Source organism: Ornithorhynchus anatinus, chromosome 1 (genome assembly GCF_004115215.2).
Source record: "Ornithorhynchus anatinus isolate Pmale09 chromosome 1, mOrnAna1.pri.v4, whole genome shotgun sequence".
Lineage (NCBI taxonomy): Eukaryota > Metazoa > Chordata > Mammalia > Monotremata > Ornithorhynchidae > Ornithorhynchus > Ornithorhynchus anatinus.
The window spans coordinates 86,993,172-87,005,364 of record NC_041728.1 but is presented as its reverse complement, the minus strand read 5'-3'; the positions used below and the strand labels follow the sequence as shown (position 1 = coordinate 87,005,364).

General features: G+C 39.4%; 1 protein-coding gene across 9 annotated transcripts in view; it reads right to left on the bottom strand.

The window, feature by feature from the left end:
* The window catches only part of GREB1 (growth regulating estrogen receptor binding 1), a 161,471-nt gene that overhangs the window by 110,282 nt on the left and 38,996 nt on the right, over positions 1-12,193 (bottom strand). For 2 of the 9 annotated variants that reach the window (XM_029074318.2, XM_029074327.2), the window contains exon 1: positions 1,886-2,211. The exons of 3 other annotated variants lie outside the window; for them this stretch is intronic. In XM_029074318.2, the coding sequence (XP_028930151.2) occupies positions 1,886-2,071 (186 nt within the window). In that variant the 5' untranslated portion in view covers positions 2,072-2,211. Of the gene's footprint in view, positions 1-933; positions 1,190-1,885; positions 2,212-12,193 lie in introns of those variants that run through there. 4 more of the 9 variants (XM_039912385.1, XM_029074310.2, XM_029074342.2 and 1 more) reach the window with 2 other exon arrangements.

Below are 12,193 nucleotides of genomic sequence, written 5' to 3'. Positions count from 1 at the left end.
ACTCCCAAAATCAGTCTCTCCATTCATCCATCTTTCCAGAAATCCCACAACTCCAACAGGAAGTGGAATTTGCCTCTTTTTCCTTCTACTCAATCAAGAACCAAGAAAATCAGGCCCTCTCCAGAGAGTAGAATGTATTATAACAACTAATAAGATTAATTCCTTTCTAACTACTTAATTTCCAAAGATCATGTTGAGGACCACACCTTATACAGTAAATCTAGAGTTATTGTGATGGCTCGGTAACATATTAATCCTGGCAAAATATATATATGAATGAAACAAATATTTTGTGAAAGTAGCATAAGTAAGTTCTCTACAGCCAACCATGTTTTTTAATAAATATTTTGAAATATAAACTTTCAAAATGCTGATCCAAAAAAAGTCACATTTTTGTGGTTCATAAAGATTTTCAGCTTCTATCCCCTCCTCTTCTCTAGCCCTTGTTCATTTTCCTAGGCTTCTCTGACCACCTGCTTCTTGAATGTCAGGAAAGCAATTCTGAATAGAGTCTTAAACCCTCCCAAAACCAGCACTAAATATAATATCCAAAACATTCTCCCAGACAGCGGATGCAAGAAAAGCCCCCGATGGTCAGAAACATCAGAGAAAACAAGAACTGGGAACAGTGAATACATTGTTTTAGAACCCCTATGCAAAACAGCAAAAGGATTATTTTAATATCCTTAGTTTGAAAGAGGTGAGATACAATAAAAACTGTAAAATAGGTTCTTCACTAGTTTCATGGAAAAAGTAGAATGATGCCGTTTGAATTAAGCAGATTGCTTATCATTTGTTTGAAGTGAGCTATTCAGTAAATACTATGTTCATACTTTTCCACACAATCTAATACAGCCTGTATTATTAGCAACAAAACAGTACTGAGTTAAAGGAAAAATACAGATCTATGTCCCAAAATAAAACATACTGTACCTTCAGGAAAATGTGGCCCCCTGGTTACACCCCTAAACCATCAGAAAATCAGGTTCACACTAGAAGAATCTTACAGTTTGAGACTTTGTATGAGAGAGACAGAGCTTCCTTTCAGGTTGGCCAGCAATGACCACATCTCTGTAAAGGTTCTCCTTGCTTTGATTCAGGAAGGCTGTTTCTAGGATTGGTACGGAGCACTTAATGCCCCTTACTCAGCTCAGTGCGCAACTGAACACTAAGTCAGGTCAGTCTGACACGCTCGCTCTTCTGTCACAGCAGAGCAGAGGGATTTCAAAGCTATCTGTATTGAAGTTACGACAAAAACAAAATAATCTTCAGTTTTTTAATATTATTGTTTTTGCAAGTAATAATAACACCACCCTAAAATCTAACGTAGTCCTTTCCATTGGTGCCCCTGCTGTTTTCAATGATAAATAGTACAATTTTATGTCTTATTAACACTGAAGTGTTTTTGCTGGGTCAAGTTGCTCCTAGGCAGGTACATACCAATCTGTCAGTCTAAACCACCATCAACTTTTTTTTTTAAAGAAACATGGAAGTACTTTACTACAAGCTGATTGAACTATGTAAAACATTAAGAAAAAAAATTCCAAACCGAAAAAATAGTGGTAATAAGTAAAGGCAAATAAACGTAATAAAAGTAAATAAGAAATAATTCCAAAATCTAAACTGAAAATGTCACGTTGCACATATTTTAAACTATGGGATGTAGTTTTAATTAATGCCTTGGTATTGTTGTAATATGCAATCTCCACCCTTTAAACCTATTTTCTCGGATTCATATATACTCATTAACGTTGGAGTTTCACCTGGTAAGATTTCAAGACCACCGCTCCATTATTTAACAAAATTGATACCAATTCCTAGGTTTGAACATGAAATCCTTTTAATTATTATTTATCACATGGATCTCTGTTATTTAGCTTCTCACCTGCCTTTGTTTTGATGTGGGAGATCTATTTTCATCTGCTTGGACTGGCCCTTCTATCTTCACAGGAACAGATCGGTAACTGGAATTTCCATAATAGTGATAACTGCAGCAGCCAGACAAGTCAGCAGCTTGATCAAACTGAAATGAGCAGCTTGTAGAATCAAGGTTACAAGCGCACAATTTCATCGGAGCTAGGAGCAAAATTCCTAGTTTTTGCAATTGGCCAAATCCAGTTGTTCTATTCTCCTTCCCCAAGAATGTTCTTCATGCTTTCCTTTTCCTCCCTTTCCCGAAGCTGAGGTTGGTGACCTTCTAAACGCTTTCAAATGAAAGGGTCCATCAGTCTTTTACCCAGGCGTTTCAAAATACAAATGCAATGAGTCAACAATTGAACATGAGTGACGACAATATCAACTAAGCAAATGGATTTTGAGACTAGGAAATGGCCCCCGTCATATAATTTAGTTGGTAAAACTCAAGTCACTCCTAGGAAAGACTGCAATATGCTGTTTAATATAATTTTTTTGTATTGCAGAACACAGATCCTCCTGAGTGGCTATAATTTACACCGTGTTGATGAGAGCAACCTATAAAATATCATGCAGCAATTTGGAGTTCCAAAGAGGTGTGACTTTGGATTTACTTTAATTTTACACACCTATTAAAAGAATAATCTAGGGCATAGTTATATTACAATTGTTTTTGAACTGGATACTCTTTTAGCACTGAGAAAGTATTTTGACCTGCAAATCGAATGCTTGGCTTTATCGTTAAGGGGTGAGGGTTCCTCAGCATGCCAAGTTTGAACCCTTTAAATTGTGACACGTGCTGGTGGGGAGGGATTGCTCTAATCTGATTCCTGCCTCTAAATTTAATTCAGCTATTTGTGGCAACTCTGTCTGTGGATGAGGTTACATTTGCTTCGAATCGTTCTCCTTAATCTTCTCTCTTAAAATGCCCTGCTCTCACTATTAGTGCTCCAAGTGGCTGAAACTAAGAGTGAAATGGATGGTTTCTATTACCAATGACAGTGATTGCTTTGCTTTGCTTTTACCATGTTGGCATTGATTATATCTAAAGGGGACAGATTGATTATATCTAACGTATGTAGATAATAGGATAGATGGTATAATTCCACAAGATGTGTAGTTTTCTAGTTATCACTACAAAATAAATTTTACTTTGTCTCAGTATATATCTTTTTCTTCCAAGCAATTGGAAGCATTTTAGCAATCATTATCAATCAGTTGGCGCATCCATTGAGCGTTACTGGGTGCAGAGTCCTATTCCAAACACTTGTAAGAATATGCTAAGCCCCAAAGCCCTTGCCTCCGGGGGTTTACAATCATTTTTACATCCTATATTTTCATTCCCTTCCTGAAGGGAAAAATAAATTGAATATATCAACCCCTCCTATCTTACCTTGCTCATCACCTACTATATAACCCAGTCCACAAAAACCACTTCTCCAATGCCAAACTACTCAATGTAACTTGATCCCATCTATCTCACCACAGATCTCTTGCCCAAGTCTTCCTTCTGGCCTGAAACTCCCTCACACTTCGTGTACAGCAGACCACCACTCTCCCTACCTCCAAAATCTTATTAAAATCACGTTTCCAAGAGGCCTTCCCCACCTAAGCCCCCACTTTCCCTACTCTCCCTTTTGTGTCACCTGTACACTTGGCCCTGTAACCTTAAAGCACTTGATACTCATCCCACACTACTTATGCACATTTCCATAATTTATTTTAATGTCTGTTCCCTCTCTAGACTGTAAAGCTCCTGGTGGGTAGGGTACATGTCTACCAACTTTGTTATATTCTCCCAAGCACTTTGTACAGTGTTCTACCCACAGTAAGTGCTCAAGAAGCACTGTGTACATATCTGTAATTTATTTATATTAATGACTGTCTCCCCCTACTTGACTGTGAGCTCACTGTGGACAGGGAATGTGTTTGTTTACTGTTGTATTGTACTCTCCGAAGCACATAGTACAGTGCTTTGCACAAAGTAAGCACTCAATAACTGACTGAATGAATGAAATACCATCAATTGATCAATCAATTGCAAATAGTGACTTCAGAGGTCAAAGAATGAGTAATTCTCCCTCTACCACAGTTTTGGGAGAGGCCAAGTCTTCTAGAAGAGAACCTTCCTTTACCAAATTCCTACCGGACACTGCACAAGGCAGCCCTAAGGTGATGTTACCACCTAACGCAAGCTGGGATGGCACAGCATTAACTAGCCTGACACTTCTGAAGTCACTAGCCTAAGCTCTCTCCAAGCTCAACCTGGGGATCCTAACCCCCGGCCCACTTTGGCCGAGAACAGGCCAGACTTTTACTTACTTACATACGCACACCCTTCCCCCAACCTCTACCCCAGACCCCAGCCCTGTGCCAACAGGGAAGTGCAGAGTACCCTGACTCCTGGAAAGCAGCCATCAATAATGCTGTCTTCCAGACAACTAGGGCACATGCACAAGGTCAATTTCATCGAAGAAATACTTTGTCTTTTTAACTTTTAGCCCCCTTGCCCTGAAGCATGGCAAATAACTAGTAGCATCAATTCCATCAGTTTAGTAGTCTAAGGAGTCAGATGAAGCAGCATGGCTCAGTGGAAAGAGCATGGGCTTGGGAGTCAGAAGTCATGGGTTCTAATGCCAGCTCCGCCACTTGTCAGCTGTGTGACTTTGGGCAGGTCACTTCACTACTCTGAGCCTCAGTTACCTCATCTGTAAAATGGGGATTAAGACTGTGAGCCCCACGTGGGACAACCTGATCACCTTGTATCTGGCCCAGCACTTAGGACAGTGCTCTGCACATAGTGCTTAATAAATACCATCGTTATTATTATGTTGTTGACACTTTTAATAGTTTTAAATGAACTCAACATTTTAAGTCATTCAACAAGATAAAGAAAAGAACCAGAATGTATGAGAATCCCAGGAGATATTCATGCAATTCTGAAATGTTCTAAATGGCACAATCCTCTCCTCTAATATGGTTCATTCCAGCATTACATTCTTTTCTAAAAATAATTCACAATGCACTTCATGTTCCAATTCCAAGAGTATTCCTCTTAACTTTTCTAAAGATCAAATTCAATTCACAGATATACTGACTACTGTGGTGTTGGTGAAGCAACAAAGAAGCAGCGTGGCTTGGTGAAAAGAACACAGGTTTGGGGGCAGAGGAGCTTGGATTGGTGAAAAGAAAACGGGCTTGGGGGTCAGAGGACACAGGTTCTAATCCCGGCTCTGCCACTTGTCTGCTGTGTGACCTTGAGCAAGCCACTTAACTTCTCTGTGCCTCAGTTACCTCATCTGTAAAATAGGGACTAAGACTGTGAGCCCCACATGGGACAACCTGATTACCTTGTATCTACCCCAGCACTTAGAACAGTGTTTGGCACATAGTAAGCAATTAACAAATACCATAATTATTATTTACTACTTATCAAGCACTGGGGTAGATACAACATCATCAGTTCAGACAGTCTCTGGCCCACAATCTAAGAGGGAGGGTGACAGGTATATAATCTCTGTGACATGAGGGTCAGCCAGAATCAAAAGTATGTTACTGACCTGTTGCCACCCAAGAGACATGAGGGGGCAAAGGTATACTGTGGCCAGCACTGAGAAGTGATGCTAGAGCAGAGAATGTCCATGGGCATGGGAAACTGGTGAAACTCTCCACTGAACTCTTGAATTATCTATCAGCTATAGTTAATAAAGGAGGTTGGAAATGAAGTGGCAGAAATAACAGAAGAGAAGGATAAGGAGGGAGAGGAAAGGGAATAAAAACTACAGCACAAATGAACTACAGTGGTAGTAATAATAATTGTATTTGCTAAGTGGGAACTATGTGCCAATCACTGTATTAAGTGCTGGGGTAAATAACAATGAAAACTGAATGGAAGCAAAGGGTTCTCAAGTCTGGTGGGGAGGGAGAACAGGCATTTATTCCCCATTTTTCGAATAAGGAAATTGAGGCACAGAACATTTAAGTGATCTGACTAAGGTCACAATGCAGGCAAGTAGCAGAAACAGGATTGGAACCCAGGTCCTCAGACTCTTAAGCTCGTGATCTTTGCGGCAAGCCATACTTCTTTTCATCCTTTAAGCCCTGTAAACTCCTAGAGGGCAGGATTGTATCTAACTACTCTATTATATTGTACTCTCCCAAGCGCTTAGGAAAAGTGCTGTACACTTAGAAAGTATTCCATAAATACCCCTGATTGACTGATTAATTGATACTCCTGGAAGGAGAAAACAATGTGGTGCACCTCTGCCTGTCACCACCAGGTCCGACTGCATCACATTAACTGATTTCTGAATTATGTTTTTGACGCCCAAAGTCACATGGAACTGGAAAGACAAATAGGTTTACGGAGACTTTTCTGAAGGGAGATAACAATAATGCATTCTTTCTTTGAACAGGTTCTTTGAACCTGGCTGAGACAGAATTTGAGACTGGTGAGTAAACTCATTGTGGGCAGGAAGCGTTTTTGCCAACTCTGTTATATTGTATTCTCCCCAAGAGCTTAGTACAGAACTCTGCACACAATAAGCACACAATAAATACAATTGATTGATTAATGAGTATATATCAGGCTTTGTTTTTATATCTTCCATTGTCTTGTTGGATTTTCACTGCCTTCCTGTTCTTTCATCGCATTTTGAATTTCTGTATTATGACTTTGAGGTTGTTTGGTTGTTTCATTATCAGCAAAAAAGGATCCTCAATGGCAAATAACACATTATTCTTGACTAAATGGTGGATTTTTTGTTGAGAATTTAGACTATAGTTCTCTGGCACTGTCCAACAAAGTGATTAAGTTATATGTGGTCAGGTAAAGAATCTAGAATAGAAAAAAAAAAAAAGGATAAACTTCAATTCAATAGTATTTATTAAGCGCTTACTATGTGCAGAGCACTATACTAAGTGCTTGGAATATACAATTCGGCAACAGATAGAGACAATCCCTCCCCAATGACGGGCTTTATTGAGCGCTTACTGTGTGCAGAGCACTGTCCTAAACATTTGGAAAGTACATTTCAGCAACAGAGACAATCCCTATCCAACAACAGGCTTACAGTCCAGAAGGGGTGCGACAAGACATCAAAACAAGTAAACAGGTGTCAATAGCATCAATATAGACAGAATTAATAATAATAATAATGTTGGTATTTGTTAAGCGCTATGTGCAGAGCACTGTTCTAAGCGCTGGGGTAGACACAGGGTAATCAGATTGTTCCACACGAGGCTCACAGTCTTCATCCCCATTTTACAGATGAGGGAACTGAGGCCCTGAGAAGTGAAGTGACTTGCCCACAGTCACACAGCTGACAAGTGGCGGAGCCAGGATTCGAACCCATGACTTCTGACTCCCAAGCCCAGGCTCTTTCCACTGAGCCATGCTGCTTCTCAATTATAGACATATAATTATATTATCTATAGAATTATAGATATATACCCTATACACATCATATAAATAGAATTATAAATATATACATATATTCACAAGTGCCGTGGGGAGGAGGAGGTATTTGTTAAGCCCTTACTAAGTGCTGGAATATAATTCAGACACGTACTTAAGTGCTATGGGGCTGAGGTGAGGGAGAGGGTGAATAAAGAAGCAGAGAAGCAGCGTGGCTTAGTGGAAAGAGCACGGGCTTGGGAGTCAGAGGTCATGGGTTCGAATTCCAGCTCTGTCACCTGTCAGCTGTGCAACTGTGGGCAAGTCACTTAACTTGTCTTCTCTCCCCACTTATCCTAGTCAGGCAACCATCTTTCCATCCCTCCTACACATTTCACTATTTCCAACCAACAAGGCATTCCACATCCCACATGAAGCGGCAGTGTGGACTCATGGTAAGAGTACAGGCCTGGGAGTCACAGGACCTGGATTCTAATCCTGACTTGGCCACTCCGCTGCTGTGTGACCTTAGACAAGTCACTTAAGTTTTCTGTGCCTAAGTTCCCTTATATGGAAAATAAGGATTCCATACCTGTTCTCACCAATATTTAGACTATGAGTCCCATGTGGGACCTAATTATCTTTTATCTACCCCAGTGCATTATTCTGCCTTTTTCCCCAAATCCTACAAACCACAGTGTTCCTCACATTCAATGCCCTCCTAAAACCCTTCCAGATCTTATAAGCCTTCCCAGATTAGTTCCCAGCACCCCAAGTCAAACCAACAGCAACCTCCAGCACTTGGTGCACTTATTTATAACCACACTGATCCCTTTTGGGTATTTCCTCCATTGTACATTCAGTTACTTACTTTAGATTACCCTATTTGCAAGCACTTTCTTGGTTTCTCTTTCTCCCCATTAAAATGTCAACCTCCTTAAAGGTAAGAAATATGTCATTTCTGTTGGGTACTCCCCAAGCACTTAGTACAATGCACTGCACCCAGTAGAGCTCTCAATAACTTATCCTAGTGGAAGGAGTACGGGTCTGGGAGTCAGAGGATCTGGATTCTAATTTCGGCTTCTCCACGGATCTGCTCTGTGACCTTGAGCAAGTCACTTAACTTCTCTGTGCCTCAGGTACCTCGCCTGTAAACTAGGGACTAAGACTTTGAGTCCCAAATAGGACATGGACTGTATCCAACCTGATTAGCTTGTATCTACTGCAACACACAGTACAGCACCCAGCACATAGTAAGCTCTTAAATACCATTAAAAAAGAAATACTACTACTATTCCTACTTCTTAAAATGCCATCTCAATTATACACTGTGAGTGCTTACTGTGTGCACAGCACTGTACTAAGCGCTTGGAAGAGTACACTATAGCAGAGTTGGTAGACATGCTCCCTGTTCCCACCTCAATTACTAGGACCCATGGATTACTTTCCTTCACTCATATAACTTCTAATGTTTTTGTAGGTAGATATTTGTGTTTGTTCTGCCTCTCTTAAATGGTTGTTTATGTAATATTAAACACCTTTCTCATGCTCAAATTATTTTCAATTTGTTCCAGAATGTAGATACATTGCTTAGCTGTGTTTGACACTAATCTCAGATGTCATCTTTCCATTTCATCACAAACTGCCAGGTGCTGCCAGAAGAATTTATTGGCTTAAATACGCCCTGTAGAGAAACATATTATTTACTACATATTTTAATCTGTCAATATCCAGTTGACGACTATACAAATAGGAATGCAAATAAAGTCAACATTCTTTCTCACCACCCGACTCTAGTAGATGACTGCTGGGAAATTCGGAATGTAATTATCAATCAAAACACTGATCATAAAAAAACAGCATGGCTTAATGGAAAGAGCAGGGGCCTGAGGTTCTAATGCCAGCTCTACCAATTTCTTGCTCAGTGACCTTGGGTAAGTCGCTTAACTTCTCCATGCCTCAATTTCTTCAACTGTAAAAATGCAGATTCAATACCTATCTCCCTCCTACTTAGACTGTGAGCCCCATGTGGGACAGGGACTGTGTTCAACCTGATTAACTTGTATCTACCTCAGAGCTTACTATGTATCAAGCATTGTTCTAAGTTCTTATAATAATAATAATGATAATAATTAGCAGGCCCAAATGTCAATAAAAAGAGGCACTTTTCTCAAAAAACAAGTTTTTCAGAGTGTAAAGGGAAGCACTATATGAATGTGTTTTATGACTGTGTCCAACCTAATTAACTTGTATCTATTCCAGCACTTAGAAAAATGCTTGACACAGAGTAAGCATGTAAATATAATAAAGAGCATGCCCAAATATCGATTAAAAAGGCGCTTTTTAAAAACAATTTCTCAGTGTGATAGAGAAGTGCTAGATGAATGTGTTTTGATGAGGCTTTTTGTCACTGCAGCAGGCCACCGCTTCCAACCATTTTTCCCCATCCCAAACTCTTACTTCTTTCCCTCCATTGATTCCAGGGATGCACAAAGCAGCTTAGAAGGGCTAGGAGCAGATTCAGGAAGCTGTCACAAAGCTGGGCGGCAGCAGTTGGGTGAGCACGGCCTCTGTACCAAGTCAATCAAGGCAGCTCCACCAATTGCCTTTACGCTCTTAGGAGGATTCTGATGAGTTGCACTGAGTACACACACGTTTCAAAACCTTGTCTGTGTCATTATTCTTTATGTTAAAACCAATTGATGCTTTCCTCCAGGGACACTCTGCCACAGCCTTTAAAGCTTCCCATGAAGCTGCCTTGTCAAGCTTTAGTTAACAAGGCATCACAGAACATCCTGACATGCAGAGAAGATAAACTGGCTCATTGTCTTATCACTGCAACAGCGGCTGCCTCAGGAAATAGCGGCAATTTAAAACAAAAGCATGAAGACACACTTACACGGTCACTCAAACAAACAGGTTGCCCTTTTATTTGTCGCAGTCTAAGAGCAAACCAAGATAAACGAACTCTTCTCAGACGCTTCGCCCTAAGAGTATCTAGCAGAGGGTTACTGACTGTAACAATTACTCTGTGATCTTCTTTCATACTTTGGTAGTTTAAACATGTGCGAGCCATTCATCACTCTCTGCAGTACTCCTTGATGACAAAGTGACTCATTGGCAGGAATAGTTTGGAGTGCCTTGGGTTCAGACTTAAGCTGTTCAGGTAACGTCAGATGCACTAGGCGACTCTCACTATTCCTAGTGGCTCCTTCTGATGTCTTGTGCATAAGTCACTTCTCCCTAATAAATTAAAAATTCAAAGTTTTCACCTAAACAAGGCATTCAAGCAAACTGGTTAACACGTGGCCTTTTATAGACAACGCTTCCTAAAACCAAAGCTAATATGCTTCTCGCTCGCAGTAGAAGCCCTTATGTAGGGCTCGATCGGTGAACTTTTTATCTTCACTGAAAAGCACTCCAACAGTGAAAAAAAGTATAATAAATTAGGTCATAATGACCTAGAACCAAAGGACTTATAAATTTCTGTGCCAGACAATGATGAATCATACCTCAGCAAACCACCAGTGTTTTTTTAATAAGAGAGCATTATTAACCAAATGTATTGTTTCACAACTCTTCTAAACATTTGCTCAAACATGTCCAGTTTTATAAGAATGGGGAAATTTGAGAAGTTTCTGATTTTTATTTACATCTGGGTACAACTGTAGTAGCAGTTATATGAGTTATGACTATAACCTAGCTAGGAGAATCAGGGTTGGGTCAATGTAAGAGAACTGAAGACACTAGTGTACATCCTCAAAAACGCTCTGGCCCAAATCAGGATAAATTTTCCTACCTTTTTCTCATTGTTAACCTTAGCAAAAAACAAATTGGGAAAATAATGATATTTGGATTCAAAATGAAAGGTAAATGAAACCAAGAGACAGATGGAAGATCAATAAGGTGGGTGCCATAAAAAATTCACCCTGAACATATCAAAATAGTCACAACCACAAATAAAACATTTATTAGGAATTTGATTGTCCTTGAAACTTGGGTGGTGTTTCCAAAGGTTAATCAAAAAAGAACTCAGTCTTTTCACCAAAGGATTAATATGAATTATTTAATAATAATGATGGTATTTGTTAAGTGCTTACTATGTGCCAAGCACTGTTCTAAGCGCTGGGGTAGATACAAGGTATTCAGGCTGTCTCACGTGGGGCTCACAGTCTTAATCCCCAATTTAAGTTTAATTGATTATTAATAATTTGATTAATTATTTAAATTGATTATTAATGATTGGTTTAATTTAATTTAATTTAATCCCAAATTTAAGTTAAGAGAAGTTAAGTGACTTGCCCAAAATCACACAGCTGACAAGTAGCATGAGCGGCATTAGAACCCACAACCTCTGACTCCCAAGCCCATGCTCTTTCCACTAAGCCATGTATTTCTATCAGCCTCAATTAGTAGATGGCAGAAATGATAATGAAAAACAAAAATTCAGCATACAAATTTAAAAAGATCCAAAAACTTATTCAAATTTCAAACTCTCAAACTTCTATTAACATCATTATTTTTCAAATCACCTTGGGCATCATAATAAATTTCAAATATAGACCTCATGAGGATAATTAAACATATTAAATAAGATGCAGTTCACACACACACAGTGACTGACAGAAATAAAAGGGCCAGAATTCCAACAGAGAAACATTCGGTGACATTTCTCTCGATTCCAAGGGGCAGGTTAGGGAAATCCATGCTATTTACAGCCACCAGAGTTTGACTTTCCAAATTTATAGTAAAAGATATAATTTTTTTTCACCTCCCTTCAATAAACATAGGTTTCCAGAGGAGAACAAAGCAGATACTGTGTCAGAACATTAAAAATTCTAAAACTATAACAAAACTTGTTAAGGTTTGGGTTTTTTGATAAAT